We start from the raw sequence: 17,316 nt of genomic DNA on the forward strand, positions 1-17,316 counted from the left end.
TGAAAAAGAAAGTAACCATGATGCAGTCTGTCTGGAGATGGCAGATCATGCAACTATGATCTAGAAAAACATTTTAAAAGGATGACAGAGGATCTAAGTCACTAACACAAAAACCTTATTGGATGTTGTATAGAAGAACATCTTTTTAAGAAAACAGAAGAGTTGTTTTAAATGTTATCATTACTTGACCCACTCTTACTCTAATGATGTTTGCAGGTGTCTACAGTGAGCTACACAGAGACACCAGTGATGGAGGTGGGGGTCGTTCGTACCCAGTGTTGTGCCTGAACGCTTTCATTGATAGTTCATGAACTCGTTCATATTTTGGGCGAACGTGAACTGAACGTACTGTATTAATGCCCGATGAACGTTACTGTGAACAGGACGGCACGTTCTTTCAGGTGAACGTTGTTCAAAAAGGGTGCCAGATTTCTATAGAAAACACACCGTAAACGCGCCTTAATAAGTAGCGGAAAAAAACACCCAATCTGGCAACACCAGCCTCCAATGTCGCACCGCTGCTTGCGTCATCAAAAAAAAAGAAATGCATGGAGGCGACAGCTGCGTGTAGCAAAGAGGCGGAGGATAATAATTTAAATGAGTTTTATGAAGTTACTGACAAGGTCGGTGAGGATGGGAGGAATCTGACCTTTCTTTGCAAACATTTGCACCTTAATGATAACTGTCGTGTTTTTATTCCTTATTTAAAAAAGACCATTCAAGCAGCATGTGTTTGAGAATGTACTGTAGGGGTGAACGCTGCAGCTGCTGCTAGTGTGGAGTGAATGGACAGCAACATTAAAGCAACAAAGGGGAAATGCTGTCCCCTCAATGCTAATGTAAACCCTGGTTGGATAAGGATTCAAAATTGGATATGAAGATTAAATCTGATGCATAGCTTCAGTGTTAAAACTGATAAAATAATTGCTGTCTGTGGTTCTGGGCTGTGGCAATAATTTAGAAAAATAATAGCTTGCAGCAACATATGGAAAAAAAGAACTGAACTAGTTGAAACTGTGAACTTAGTTCAAATATTTAAGTTTGAACAATGAACTGAACTAGTTCATTTTAAAATTTGTGAACTGAACTTTGAACTAGTTCATGTAGAAAGTGAACTTTCCCAACACTGTTCGTACCTCACTGTGAGGCGTAATGGTCTAACACAATTAGATGAACTGTAGCTCCTGCCCTCTACCTGTAGTGCCTTTCTCTGGCCCGGCCCCTCTCACTCTCCTCGGCCCCGACAGACACCCGCCTCTGGTTGAAGTCAGGGGACGGAGGGAGAGGTTGCGGCGGGTTAGGGGGAGGTAATGGGGGTGAGGCCGGGGTGCTCTGACAATAACGGCGCGCTGAGCCTGGCGCTTTGCTCGGAGCAACATGGACAACCGGGTCAGGTGGCCGGCGAGGGCCCCGCCGGGGACTCAAGGTCCCCCTGGGTGCAACGATGACAGGATACGCTGTCCCAGCGCCGACATATTCTCTCTGCCGCGGCTGCTCACTGGCTTTAACGTGGATGTTGCCCATACACCTCAAGTTCAAACACCCGTTAGGAGTGTCTACTACAGCCGGAGCCCCACTGGGATGACAAAATACCACAGAGCAGGAGTCCAAACGGAAGATACACTAGGGAGAAACTGTAAGAGGGAAAAGGACAAGGACGCTTGGAACCAGTTGGTCTAAAATACCTGTGAGCGCCCTGTCTAGAGGACTCAGTGACTGGATGACTTTCATAATCTGCCTCGTCGTCCTCCTCCTCCTCCTCATTCTCTCCCTCCTCCTCCTCCTCCTCCTCCTCCTTCTCCTCTCCTTCCTCTTCCCCTTCCTCATCTCTGTGATGCGGGCAGGGGTTAAGGGTTGAAGGGAGGAAAGGGAGGATGTAGGCGGGCAAGACAAAAGACAAAGTGGACAAAGACAATGAAAACACACAACAGAGGAAAACTCCGGCAAGACGACACACAGAAATGACACCCGAAACCAGTAGAAGTGTAACAAGAGTGACAAACATTCAAAGAAGTACATAGGGGTTAGTAGGTTTTGACAGTCAAAAAAGTATTAGAAATTGATATGTATTTACAGTTACAACGTGGTGAGTGTAATTCCTATGTTGTGCATTCTTGTTAATGTCATTAGTTGTTTATTCATGGAGAAAGCTGAAGATGGCATGAAGTGGGAAAATGGGTTAAACTCAAAATAATGCAACCTCCCTGTGATTTGTATCAAGGAGAAAAACGTGAAATATAATAACAAGTGTTGGGGACATAGAAGATATGTTGTCTGGTTGAGCAGATAGTCTGGGATACTTTGAAATTCACAAGTCTGTGGCCACTTTGCTTCTGGATCTGTCTCAGATGTCTGGATTTCATTAACAATATGGGAAATGGGTATCTTCAAAGGCTACTTGGATTTCCTGTGGTGGACTGGAAGAAGCAAGTCCACTGCGACGGTATCATATGACCGGCTGGACTGAATTTAAGTGTACCTGAAGCCTGAGTGCAACCACAAATATTAGGTCACAAACAATTCTTTGTTTAAAATTCAAGCCTAATAAAAAGTGGAATAAATGGTTGACATAACTTCCATGGACACTGTCCAACTGAGTTTCTCTGTTGTTTTACTGGCAATAGTCCAAGCTACTGCATAATTAAACAAGGGTGCAATTTGCTTTGTGCCTGACTCACCAGTTGTGGTTTCTCTGAGTTTGTGTAGTCCCAAAGGATTGGTGTATAAAATATAAAACATATAATAATAATATGAAACAGATGGCGCGTGGAGTTAAATGCACTCTACCCTAAAGGATGCATGACTTGAGGAAGAGAGAGCGGATGGCTCCTATCATGTGTTTAAAAGAAGCTTCCTATTTCCCTTTGAGGATGGGGAATGTCTCGACAGTGGGGAAATACATTCAAATGTCACTTAGCAGCAACGATCTCCTCTCTGCCATTCGTGAAGTTCTTATATAATCAAATTCTCTGGTTCAGGACACTTTTTAAGACAGTTTAAACCTCTAGGTTGAACTATGAAAAAAGACTTACATTCAAGCTGTTTTGTGTGAAAAGTGAGTAAAAACCAATGGATGCGGAATCATTTGCGATTCCATTTTAGTTTCAGCTATCTCTCAGGGCTTAAAATATACAATATCAAAACAAACCCCTAAAATGGAAGCGCTGATTTCTTTCTTTCTTCGAAATCTTATCGACTGTCCTCACCTCTCACTAATGTCTTCAACACGTCGACCCCCGAAGGGCAGGAAGCTGCCTGCGTGGGCGTGAGGGCTGCTGGGTGATGCTGGGGCGGAGGCATGGCCCCTGCTATTCTGCAGCGAATGTCTCCGGCTGCGTCTCCTCTCCGGGCCTCGCCTCTCGTTCGTGGCGCCGACGCTGGCCCGTCGGCGCTCCTTGCGGACGCTGGGAGGCAGCTGGGTTTCGTCGTCTCCGTCCTCGTGTCGGAGAGCCAGCTGCACCAGAGGTCGTCACAGAGAAAAGAGAAGAAAAAAAGAAACTCCAACACTTCACTGCCGTATCTCGTGTGAGTTTGGGAGAAGTCATGTGACTCCAGTCGCTTGTGAGACGCGCATGCAACACGATTGCGTTAACGCTGGCTGGGGTGAGATCATGTGGCAGTGTTTGCTTTCTCACCTCATAGATGTTGAACTGTTCTACGAGGTCGAGGTCAGTGCCTTTCCTGCTCAGATGTCTCTGGGCCATGGCCTCAATGCCCTGCTCCTCAAGACAGTCGACCATGTCGTAGTATGAGTCCTGTTCTGGGAGGCCCGCCAGAGTCTGAAATACAATCGGATTAAAAAAAAAACACATTAACAGTTCTAACCTGTCTCTGCAATATGAAGTTTTTCCATGCACTTTGAAAAACAAGACACATTCTAATTTCTGATTAAATGAACACAAAGTTGCTGCTGCATGGACTACTTTGCAAAGGAGGAGCAAAAAGGAGTGAGGTCAGATCCCGCTCAAGTCCTTCCAAAAGCTGGTAAAAGGTCTGGCAGATCAGATCATGGGACCAGGAGAGAAGATAATACACGAGGAGTCCGAGATGGTGTTCTTTCACTGACCTTATTGATGAGTGTCATTGCATACACCAGCAGCTCTGTATCCACTCCATCCTTCTCATCTAGGATCTCCATGATGTTTGACCACAGTTTGGTGTCTGCAGGACACAATGTAACACATTGTATATCAAACTTAGGTCCAAATAAATCCATCTGCTATTCTTAGGGTGTAGAAAACGGTTGAAACCTTGCATCTCCCTCTATGTTCAGAAATAAACAAAAATAGCTTTGTCATCTCATGGCTCCTTTGAGAGAATGGCAGCCACAGCAGTTGAGAATCCGAATTGGCTTTATTGGCCACGTCTGCATAAATGGAATTTAAAATCTGTTTTCCACTGTGTGCTACGCATACATACAAGTACACAAGAAAAATTCAAATGAAGCTATGAAAAAAGTAAAAGTGGAAAAAGTCGAGCAGGGACGAGTTGATCGTCGGAGCAGCCATGTGCCTCAGACACAAGTATCAAGTCCATCTCCCTCTCATCAGGAGTCCGGGGATCGGGCTCAGTCTTCTTATGCAACAGCAGAAGTGACAGGATGAGGGAGCTGAGACAGAGGGATACCCGACCTCTGCACGCCCAATGACGCTCAATGCAACAGCATAATGTGGAGCCTCTAGAAAGGCAGGTAACTGAACCCTGCTGCGGACAGGAGTCTATTCAATAAGCCTCGTTCCATGCATAGCTAGGAAGCTGCACAAGACACATCTGATCTAACTACTATGTAACAGGAGACTGTGATCTGGGGTCAGCTGAGCAGCACCACAGCCGAAACCATGGATGAATCCATTAGAAAAAGTGAAGGAGAAATGCATCCTAAATGTGAAATTTACATTATTTAAAGTTTACATTATTTACAGTATTACAGTAATATTTCACTGCTGGCTTCACTTGATAAATTATAATTTGAAAGTTATTTTAGAGGTATGGAAACAATCCCACAATCATGAGCTGAAATAACAAACATTGCGGTAAAACTAATTTGGTTCGATACCTCAAGCGATTAATTGAAGGAGTCTGCTAAGCTCTGGATGGCCTGGCTGATTCTTCGGTTTGCAGATATAAACTTAAACAACGTAATGCTCACCTCTTTTGGCGTCCACAATGTTCACAGCCTTTATGAGCAGGGCTGCGTTGGACTCGGTGTACTCCACAAACACCAGCAGCAGCTTTAGGGCTGTCTTCACCACCAGACGGAACTACACACAGAGAGAAATACCGTTTACACAGAAATCACGAGCCCCTAAATGCAAGCACGTAACACACAATCCACTTCATTTTAACTGGAAATTAAACGCCTTTGCTTAAGTAAATGAACAGCTCACAATGGATGATGTGCTAGGCCTTTTATACCTCCAACTATTACTGATTTATTTTTGTCTTGAGAGTTTTGATAGGACAGGGTTATAATTAACAGTGAAAAGAATCTTAAATTACTATTCGGTTGACTAAAACTCTAAATGCACTTTTATTATTACTATTGTTTACTCTTACAACAAATAAGGAGAGATAAAACAATTAGATGTCAGTGGTAGCTAAACCAGTGTTATTCACGGTAAATTTGATATGTATGAAAAGCTGACACATCAGCATTACCACTGGACAAGAGGCACCCCAATCATAATGTCCCGAATGACCACTCATAGTGGGAATTTGCCATACAAAATGATTGAAAAAAAAGGGATTTGATAAAAAAAAGAAAAAAGGTGAATGCAAAATACTATTTCAACATTTAGACAAGAGTGTAAAGTGTTTCCCTCTTGGGCTGCAAATATGCAGCGCATTACAAGATCTGGCCACTAGAAGGCGATGTGAGGAGCATGTGATTATGTTGTCAGTGTACAGAAGGGTCTACTGTGTTTAGTGTTCACACTCTTTACCTTGGATCCAACCAGTGTGTAAAGCCACTGGACTGTCTCATTGTGAGATATGAGGCCGTTCATCCCGTCCACATACAGCATTATCTGACCCAGAGCTGGAAAGAGAGGAAGGACAGACACAGAGATGGGGTTTAGTTAATCATCTGCCATTATGAACTAGTCAATGAACAATTCTTTTTTTTTTTTTCAAAGAATGTTCATATGCACAGATGAAAAACCACACAGGTGGCAACAACTTTGTTAGTGAGAAGTGTTACAAATATTCCTCCGCCTATCAAAGTCAAAGCGATTATAGGAGGAAAACGTTTGAGGACTTTTAGTGCCTCAATGGATGCGGACACGACTTCCATCTGTAACAGGATACATAAGTAAGAACAAAATAAGAGCCAAGGGATCTCCATGGGGGGGAGTACACGTGTAGGGCTTCTGTCAAAGAAGGAGATGGGGGGGAGGGAGACAAACATTGCTGGAAAGAAGTGCAACAGAAAAAAAGCTCCTTTTATATATGTAGGTTATTTTTTAACAGCATCTCCATGGCCATCCGCAGGGAGGTAATTCATTCACACAGAAGACCTCAGCAACAGGATCCGCTCAGCTTGAACCCACTGCAACTTTAGGTGATACATTAGCTGACATGTGGGATAAAAAGATTAGTTGTATGAACACGTAAAGACATTGAAAGTGGAACAAGGCCTGGTTGACTTGGCAGAAGCTTAATAGCTTTGGGGTGGAGGGTAATACCGAATATCCCTTAGGAAGAAAATGTCATGGAATTCCTCGTCCCCTTTTCAAATGTGACAAAGCTAGATGAGCTTATAGTGATGAAATACCCAAATAATGGGCTCCGAAGCTAACACACCAGGTATTTTGAACAGTGGAAAATAACATAAAAACTTCAACTTTGACCAACAACTTGATAAAACACTTAAACAGACTTGTCTAGGGCTCTCAAACTGAATACCATGTAATCTCCTCTTGTCGTGTTTCATCAGACATGTTATGAGGAGGTTCTGTCAAACATTGTTCCTCTCCTCTTCTCAGGGGGGGTATGAAAAACATGAACGATCTGTAGATAAGCCTAAATTCCCAGGTGCAGCTGCTGTGTGTGCATGGTGCGTGAGGGTGTGTGGGTGGACGCATGAGTGCATGCGCATTTGTCGATGTGTGTGTGTGTGTGTGTGCTGACGGCCCTCTACTGCAGCAGCAGGGGCAGTTCATCTTTTATCAATCAGGGTTAATTACACACAACATGTCAGCCCAGAGCATTCCTAACAGTCCTCGGAGCCGTGTGTCCCGGCAGTCAGCGGCTCGGACAACACGGCGAACCGAAGCAGACCACGTCAGAGTGTGTTTACCAAAACACGATTAACCTCCTCAGTCAGCAAGGGCCAGTGTCGCCCCGGTGCTGCGACTTCCCCCTCTCCTTTGCGTGAGATCACCGCTGACAGACGAGCGACAGCAGGAATGACAGGACCTACAGCCGCTCTGTTGAGTCCAAAAACGGATCCCAGCGGTTTGCAAGAAAAATGATCAAAGTAGCATGTCAAAAGTGGCCAAGCTAACGATTTACAGTAACTCGTTATGCACGGACGCAAACGGCCCTGAGCCTTGCTGAATGAGAAGTTTCTTTTTGAAAATGGTAGTCACAGTATGACCCGAAATATCATCCCTACTCAGACTTTGATCTCTGGTGTGCACCTGTGTACAGTATCTGCTGTGGTTTCGAGGAATGTCCCATTGAAAATGCGGGTGAGAAAAGATAGCTTGCCGTAATGAGGCTTTTTAAAGTGTCATTACGCAACATGAATGTTCAGCTGCTGACAGATAAGGCGTTACTGATTGTTACCTAAAGTCAAAATGCAATAGCTTTTAGACCATTCTGACGTGTTATCATGTGATGTTAGATGTCATTAAAAGTTTAACTTAAGCATGCAACCAAGTAAAATAAAATCAAGATTGAATATCTACATTGTATTTTCATCTAATTCAGTGAACAGCTGAGATAAAAAAAGAATATGATTTTTAAACACTTCACAAAATCATTAACTTCATTAAAACTGTTGATTCTTGGAATTATTCAATGCCAGCTGCCATTTTTATAGAACTCCACTTCCATAAACCCTATGGACTGCAGCTAACCTGTGAACAGTTACACGTAACTGTCTGAGAAAACCCTTTGTTATGGGAAACTTTATGTCTGGTCGGAAAATGTTTAAAGGAAACATTTAATTACTCCCAAAGCAATTGCCTTTAATGAACTTCAAACAGAACTGATTCTCACACACTTGTGACTAAATTAGTCGTGAAACTGCTGCGGAAAGTGGAAAGCTACCTGTGTGTTGCAGTTCATGCTTTGAAAGTAAGATAAAATCTTCATACTATGGTCTACTTTCCCAGCCTTGTACCTTTCTGAAAAGCAGAGTTTGAGTCCAGAACCTGGGATTTGTTTTTAAACTCTAAAACATACAGTCATCAATAACTTTGGAACTGGTTTAATAAGAAGAGCATGTGAGTGCTGAGTCCTCACAGGACAGCCTCAACTTCAAGCACTGATCTGGGGCCAAAAATGTGGGCCTCCATTCGAGCAATCATGAGCAGCTCTATAATACCTCACACAAAGTACAACAATAACATCACTAAGTCCCTTTGCATGTAGGTCACGTGACGAGCTGTTGGCAGACATGGAGCTGCCTTCAAAGCTCGGTGATTAGAATTTAAATGTTAGCCATTATGGGCAGGGATAGCCAATGAAAAAAGACTTAGTTAAAAAGAAACTTGGAAGTGTTCAATGAGCAGTCCGGCAGACTCTCACATTTCTTTCAAAACCTAACATACGTTACGAGAAAAGAGAACACTTGAATGATACCAAGCTGCAGAAGGGAACCACGGACTCGCTGTGAGGAAGAGGCAGACCTCGTTCCTGTGTCTCAAGCAACATTTTGTGAGGAGTAAAAAAACAAATTCAACTGAGGTCGAGTGGAAGTGTTTCTTCAGGGCCTCTCCCTCCATAAACCACAGCAATTATCTCCCACAACCCCAAGAATGTGCAGGAAGGGCTGCTCCCTGACCACTGCCGAGGTGAGAAACACTCTGAGGTCTGGGTGGCAGCACCAAAAAGCGCTTATCTATGTGGTTGCAAGAAATCAAGTCGACAGTTTCCCCTCTGTATTGCCGTTCACTCTCTCCCTCCACTCACCACTCTGCCCCTTTGGTTTCACTTACATTTGGGAATTCATCAAAACCGAGTGAGCCAAACAGTCTATCAGCTTGCAACATTTATTTTACAGAGACTTTGGGAAAGGGGCCAAATTTCCATCCGATAGATTTTTAAAAAGCACTAAGCTTTGCTCTAATTATGCTCATTAGCAGGGAGCTGCACACAAGTCATGCCTTCCTTTACCCAACTGAGCTGGTCAAGAATTACTGCACGGAAAGATATATTCTATATCATGTATTGCTTACATTTCAATTCTGAATCCATGTTTACCACTATTTGAAACAATTTACTGAGGGCCTAAGCCAAAACAAATTTCCTACAGACAAACAAACAAACCTCATGGAACAACAGCAGGAATTAGGCAGAGGAGCCTTTCCAGTATTTGGCTGAGCAAGCTGGACAGAAACCGCAGACTTGATGAACTATTGCAGTGATGAGCACGGCAAAGTGAGCCCAGTGCACCATGAGGAAATGATAATGCTAATATGTGTAATATTTCTCCATCTCCCAAGCATTCAAAATAGTATGAAGCTAATGGATTTTGTTTTTTACAGGACAGCATTGCAGAAGACTGTAGAATAAACTCCACCCACCTGAAGAGTGATCTGAAAGATGAGCTGTGGTAAATGATATTAAAACAAACTGCATTGGGATACAATTGGCTCGCACACAGCGGTGTGTTACAGTAAAACATGCTGAAGTGCAGCATTGGGATTGCACCGCCATTGGGTTTGCTAAGGCGGAAAACTTCTACAGATGAAGGGAGGGAAAAGGGGAAGGCAGAACATACAGGTCTGGCTCGTGGGATAAATGAGGTTCAGATGCAAGCTTTCTGCTTGAGTGCAGGGGATGTAAAGGGGTTGTGGGGGTCTGCAGGATCTGACAGGGGAGGAGAAGGCGGGTCTAAGCTTAACCAAAAACATGACAACAGCATATGTTTTTTTTTACCGATCAGTTTCTTTCTAACTTTAATCATCCGAGTGCTATCCTGTGGGTAACGTATCTTAAAGTAACAGGTGGTGTATGAAACAGTCCATGCTGATTGAATTAAATAGAGCTGGAAGCAAAGACAAAGTGTTTCCAGTAGTGCAAAGACAGTGAAACTCATTTCCTAAAATCCCTTTGACCAAATTAAGCAATTTCTGTAACCCCAAAAGAGAGAAGTCTCAGACAGTCCGAGTCATAGACGTTGAAAAATGTTTTCTCTTTAAAAAATAATGGTTCTATTTCTGGGGAGAGTTTTTTTTTCTTGGAGTCTGGTTTGGTGAGTGAAGTGTGCTTTCAAACAAACTATTTTCTCCTTGTCAGGTGACCTTCAGAACCTGAACATTAAAACACAAGTGTGAATGAATTAACCCTTAAAAGCAAGAGCGCTCTCACGGGTGAGTGAGTCTAGCTGGGTGTTTTTCCTATAGAGCATTGCAGGAAGGTCAGCAGGGGCAGCGGCCCGCTCTGAAGGGCGCAGGTCGGGTCGAAGACGTGCATGTGTTCCCATGGGATCTCGTTACAAACCAGGAGTTCATGTTTTCGATTGGTATGACGAGGGCATTCCCACAGAGCTCCTTCTCGCTCACATATCACATATACAGTATGTGTGTCAGCGGTTCCTGTGTTGTCCGTCTCGAATGTCCTTTTATCCTAGATCACTCAAACAAGGAAAGGATTACACCTGTAATGACTAGCATACACGTCGATACATTTGCACGAAGCCTCTCACCCCGGCCCAGACAGAAAGATCCAGACGATGGGCCATGGTAAAGAAAATCCCTCCTTCTAGAAAGGACAACATGAAACACACTGTTTCCCACCTGAGCTTTCAACATCACTGTGAGCATAACTATGCCTGGATTTACACTTATCGCTCAGCGGGACGGTCAAACAAGCAAAGAAGTCAGCTATTTGAATATTTTGGGAACTTCACCAATAGAGACGTATTTATCCTTATCATAAATTAAGGGAAATAAAATGTCATTAAGTAGGAAATGATGCATTGGAAAAACTTTAAATAGACATATCTGTGTAATAGATAGATGACATCACTTCTATCTGAAAGCCAGTCCAGCATTTAAATGTTCTATTGTTTTGGGGAAAATTATCTTCTGATCATCATCCAGCTAGTATAATTACAAAACATGTGAAAAGTTGTACAATGGTTGATGGTCCTACAATGTCTGTTCTTTCTGTTGAGCATATGAGGTCCAATGGTTTGTAACTTTTTAATCCGACTTCCAAAGCGCAGAACAGCTGATTTCACCCATTAAATGTACTTACTACAGGAGTGAATACAGTAATTGAGAAGCTATTGTGCTTGTTTGCAGTGATACACACTTTTGGAAGTTCTCTACTACTGATCAGCTACATGTAAAATGTAATGCAACCATACGGAGAAACCCTGAAGAGAAAAAAAACATTTTAAGCAAAGGAGTCATGTGTTCCAGGTGCACTGAAAAAGGCTGCTCTTCTCATGACTGCTGTGTGTGACACTAAAAGCTCGACTGAGCGCTGCATTTGGAGCAGTTCCACCTCCCAGACAGTTTAAGAGGCCATGAAATGCTTGACTAGAGCACATCTCCCGCTACCCACCAGCAGCTCCCTCTGGAAACAGGGTTGTCAAGGTGCTGTAATTTATGGCATCATAACTGCCATGTCATTAAAAACAGAGGATGTGAAAATGGTAGCAGGTGAGAGAGAGAGAGAGAGAGAGAGAGAGAGAGAGAGAGAGAGAGAGAGAGAGACAGATAGGAAGAGGGGAAAAGACGAGACAAATGAAATACAGGCATATGTTTGATTAAGTGATACTTCTGGACAGTCACCTATAACTTACAGAATGTAAGCTTATCTACAGAATTTACAAAATAATACAGTATGTGCTGAGATTTGGCCCTCAAAGGGGTAAAAAAAAATAGGACGGCTTCCCTAATTTTCAAAACTTAAAAAATAGGTTCCACTGAACTTGTGTGCAGACAGAAATGACATGGGCTTGAAGAAGTGCAAGCAGAGAAAGTGTTTCTAAAAACAGAGCCCAATGCTGACAACAATGTCAACAATGAACATTTCAAAGCAGGGAATAAACTGCTTCAAGTTTACCCTAATTGTTCTCAATCTCCCCACTCTCTGCTACTCTCACAGTTAAAAACAACTGAAAGTTGTTACTTTTGTTCGGGTTATTTCTACAAGTGAACCAAAGATCCAGGAAAAACCTTGTTATTTGTTCTTCCACCATGCCTCCCATTTGCTCAGTATAATGAGTTCCATCTTTTTCTTACTTAAGTGAAACAGAGTTTCAGAGCAGAAGCTTTTTTTTTTTTTTTTTACCTTTGGCCCAATCTGCTTTCATTTTAGGGCAGTTGGATTACTTACTGTGCTGTCAGGACTTATTTGTTACTGAGACATGTATTTATTTATTTCTTTGCTGCTTGCATGGCTGTAAAAGACATTTTACTTTTACTCAAATAACAGGTTGCATGTGTTTTTTCACAAAAACCTGGGTTCAAAATTAAGGGACTAAATCTTTCGAATGAAAGAATATCCCTAATGAGCCCTTCATTACCTCTTTGGCCCCCTGTATGTTTGCAGCACTTCACTATGACTGAGTGTAAGGCGCGAGGACCAGATGGCATAGGCACCTCAGAAAAAGTGACCTCACACCCTTTCCTACTGATGGGGTGATAAAGGCATACAGGCTTTCCCCTGGGCCAAAAACACACGCCTCCGAGGAGCTAAGTCCTGCCCTGGAAGTCCTCCGAGCCAGGTGTGAGGGGCCCGTAGAGGGGCTGGACCCCAGCCATGCAGACCCCGAAAATACCCCACATCACTGATGGAGCACCGACTGGCCACAGACACCTCCGGGGCTTTGACAAGAAGGAATGAAAATGTGAGTAAATGGTGTAGATTGCAGGGAGGAACTTCCTATTACAATGACGGCAAAGTGCCAGAGAGAAAAGGCTTTGGAACTTGTTCTTGTAAAATGAATGCAGAGTGGTGTGCACGTGTGCCTGTGCCTTTTTCATCTGCGAAGGAGCCATACGATTGATTTTTCTTCATGAACGAGAGCCAGACTGTTTTGTTGGGAGGTTGTTAATGCACACCAGACAGAGGCTGCATTCCTACTTTTTTTCTTTTCTTTACTGGCCTCTACTTGAAAGACAGTAAAACAACTCTTGTAAGGAGTGATCAATGTTTGATACCAAAACAATTACTGTTAGTTCTTTGTCTCTTTCTTTGCACGTATGAAAACTTCCTGAATCTGATACATTTGCCCCCTGGAAATCCTTATCCCTCTTGGACTGTAAAGCATCTACATTTATTTAGATATTAGACCAGCATATGCTCGACATGTGCTCTCAAGCGTAATCTGCTACTCCACATTTTCTCACCTGGTCGGGAGTTAAAACGGGTCAAACCGGCTTTTGGGAAAATGGTTGGTTGCTCATGGGGATGCAGAGATTTAAAGAGGGGGAACTGCAGAGTTTGCAGAGATGAACTGATGAATTACCACATGACATTTCATAGAGTCATAGATAAATACACTGACACAGATGTTTTTTCTGAATTATTTGGAAGGTAAAGGAAAAACAGCCAGTACAATAAGGAGGAGTCTCGTCATTCACCACGCAATGACACTAACAGCTCTTACATGTGCTCAAGTTTCCAAAAGCCTGTCATTCGCATCCTTGTTTTGGCCTTTTAGCCTTTTACCCGATGCAATATATCTGTCTGCGTTAGGGACAATGCCAAGTTCAGGTGGAGCAAAAAACCTTAAACTTCAGAACCTGAAGTCCCTGGAGGGGTGGGGGGGTCATATTCATGTCTAAAACTGTCTCATGCAATATCAGTACTTTGTTACAGATATCTGCCCTTTGATCTTAGTTTCCTTTGCAATAATAGAGAAGGTCAACCATGAACAGGTTGGAAAATTTGAGAGCAAGCTTTTAAGAACATCCATCATCTAATTGAATGAACATGAAAGGGGGCAGACTATGATTGAAATGTCCATTCCAAATCACGAGGGTTACGTACACTGTGACTCCTTTGAACAGTCTGAACTATGTTTGTAGTCTTATCTGTAACTCTTAACCACAAAAGTTGGACTGAATTTCATTTGGTCTGCAGTTAGATTATGTAATGCACATAAAATAAATAAACAACAGATGATGATCTTGCTCAAGTTTCTTGACACATATTTGACAACACATTTTCATGAAAACATGAGGGAACATCTTGAGCAAAAAAGATGAATGAAAGAAAGTTTTTAAAAAAACAGAGGAGAGGAGGGGAAATTAGTTTCATGATTTGCAATATCCTGCCAGAACTTTTATTGGCTACTTAAGCATGTGTGACCTGCCCCCTCACAGCAGGCTGTTAAAGGGTAGTGACCTCGCAGTGAGTGCTATGAATCCTTTGGTCCTCTGGTTTCCCTGAAAAAAGCTGGTCCTGCGCCTCCCTGACCTTGACCCATATGATCTTTCACCTTATCAACATGGGAATGATAAATGAACCAGCTGCCAAACTTGGCTGAACTTCCATTATGTGCGGCACACGTTTTAGCTTGTTTATACACCTTAGGTGTGTGTGTCGGAAGGTGGACAAGCACAATCATCAATTTACATGGTGTGTGTAAACACATATGGTTCTGGATAGGTTTATGGAAGGAAACGTGTTCCAGGATTGATTGATAACATCCTCGATTAGCATGTGTTGTAAAATTGAGGTGTGAGGAAGTAGAGGAGGAAAGTGTGCAGTGAGATTACTGGGGATGGGGAATGTTGCCGTTCTGCCGTACCCCTGAGGATGTAATTCTGGTAGTTCTGGTCCGCTTCGGCGCCCACTTTTATCAAACACGTCAGTCCTTCCTCCACCACAAACTCGTGCACCAGGTCCTTGTCATCCTAAAAAACAAAAGTCAAGGACAAACACAGGAATACTCAGCCGTCATAGACAGAACCAGAGACTGTATCGTTTTTCTATTGAACAATAATGTTTTATTTAGTTCAACCTCCCCCCACAGACCTGCTGTTTCATGAAATCGTTTTTCATTTCAGCCTTCATAAAATCCTGTTTGTGTACATTCAGTTAGAGCTACTGCATGTGAAATGAGCAATGCACTCCTGCTGCTTCGGACTCACCTGCATCTCTCACCCCCATTGATAATACTAATATTAATATTAATCAATACTAATTGTTAATAATATTACTATAATCCATGAAGTTATGGAAGAATATAACATGCACAATGCACAGGGGCAATGTAGAAAAGTAATACGGATTTCAGGCCAGAAGGATATTTTATTCCACAAAGAGAATAATCAGCTCACTCTTTGATGGAATCCCCACAACGCTTAAAAAGTGAGGTATTCTAATCTATTCTGGGCCTGCATGAACGTCTATTGCTCTCTTTTCCATCCAACTGCCGGTTAACCCTCCCCCTCTATGGGCTGCCAGGCCAGCCCAGTGTGTGAAGTATGACCAGACCCGAACACTCCACAGCTGCCACGAAGGCAGACTCTGAGCAACACAACGCTGACCCAAGAAAACACTGCTGTGTCCAGGTTTGAGTGTGCATGTGTGCACGCTGCATATAGCTCTTGCATGTTAGTGTGTGTGAACTTTCAAAGGCATACTTCACACACTGACAAATGCTGGCATTCTTCATAAACAACTAAAACACAGTGGAATTCACTGGATACGTTAGCTGGAGACGGTAAAAATATATTTTCTTATGGATAGAGCGTAAATGAAAAGACTAAATATAAATATATAATTACCTGAAAGATCTGCTTGAGGGAAAAGAGGGCTCTCCGGAGCTCCCGTCCAGTTGAGTTGTAGAGTTTCTCTGTGGGAGAGAGGAAAGGAAAAGTCAGCCAACCGTCAAAAACATGGTATCTCTCGACACTGTTGTCTACAAAAAGTGAAAAAATGAAATTGACAAGACATTCAGTAACATTGTCACTGACAACCATAGTCTTAGTGTATCACTTATATCACACGATGTTTCCGCGTTTAACTACACATTTTTCCTTCAAAATCCCTTCCTCACATCTTCATGCACACATCATTTGCAGCATTATCCCCTAAAGTTCAACGTGAAATATGTCCTACAAAAGTAATACTGAGAGCAAAATAACAGTAGGAACAACTCAGAGCACATCTGCAGAGAGTTAGTGAATAGTGGATGTTTCCTGCTGACAAAGTCGTCTCAATAGCTTACCATAATACGAAGTCAAGGCAGAAACCTAAGCCAATAGCCAACACAATGGCTAAAGAACAATACACCCATTAATCAGTTATGGAAACACCAAAGAGGACTCAGAGGGGTATAATCTATGACAGATGCTTGTGATTGGGGCAAACGATCCCCTGCAACTACTTTGATGATTCTTCCCCCCTGTGTGCAGTCTGTAGGGTCTGCCAGGGAGTGGCAGCGTTGAGCTCCTTGCTTTTAGCCCACTCATCACTGCTGAGCGAACACTCGCTGACTCAGCAAAACCGTCCTCTTTACTGCTGCAGATAAAGCGGTACACAGTATAGCTCAATCCACAGCAGTGCAGCACAGTGGGGTACTCACTCTGAATGCTTCTGCTTCTTTTCATTGGATATAACATGAATATATCTTAGTCAGCAAACATCTGGCAGGAGACTTGCATGCATACAAACATGGCATGAACACAGCAAGGTAGATTTACACATTGTACGTGAAGCAGCTGTACGTGGTGCTGGGCCACATGCGGTCAAAAGGCTCGCATTAGACCAGGTCGCATATTGAAATCAAACCGAGCAGAGTTCCTTATCTCTGGATGATGTTGTGCTTCAAATTTATGACTCTAACGGTATTTGGCAGGAGTGCAGACGAGGTTCTTTAAATGTTTTGTGCACTCAGTGCCGTACATGGTTGGGATGTATAATAAGCAGCCGAGTGTTGGTCTTTTACGGGACAGTCAGTCACTGGCAACATCCACTAGGAATAAATTGCCCAGAGGTATTTCCAGGGGAAGCTGTGCGATGTTGGTGATTTATGTCTTTACATATGTCAGGAAGGGACTGTAACCGGGGCTGTTTGGCTCGGGCCCCCCAGATGTGGAACTCCCAGCCTGAATATCTCCCGGTTGCCAAGTCGGCACCATTATTTAAATCCCTTTTCAAAACTGACCCAATACTTGC

General features: G+C 42.9%; 1 protein-coding gene across 6 annotated transcripts in view; it reads right to left on the reverse strand.

Annotated features, from left to right (window-relative positions):
• The window catches only part of fhod3b (formin homology 2 domain containing 3b), a 68,874-nt gene that overhangs the window by 12,375 nt on the left and 39,183 nt on the right, over positions 1–17,316 (reverse strand). For 5 of the 6 annotated variants that reach the window (XM_062565408.1, XM_037455181.2, XM_062565407.1 and 2 more), the window contains exons 4-10: positions 15,924–15,991; positions 14,942–15,047; positions 5,943–6,037; positions 5,150–5,261; positions 4,067–4,161; positions 3,636–3,779; positions 3,207–3,454 (exon numbers count right to left, since the gene is read on the reverse strand). In XM_062565408.1, the coding sequence (XP_062421392.1) occupies positions 3,207–3,454; positions 3,636–3,779; positions 4,067–4,161; positions 5,150–5,261; positions 5,943–6,037; positions 14,942–15,047; positions 15,924–15,991 (868 nt within the window). The other variant, XM_062565409.1, reaches the window with a different exon arrangement.

This window comes from Pungitius pungitius, chromosome 11, assembly GCF_949316345.1.
Source record: "Pungitius pungitius chromosome 11, fPunPun2.1, whole genome shotgun sequence".
NCBI classification, from domain to species: domain Eukaryota; kingdom Metazoa; phylum Chordata; class Actinopteri; order Perciformes; family Gasterosteidae; genus Pungitius; species Pungitius pungitius.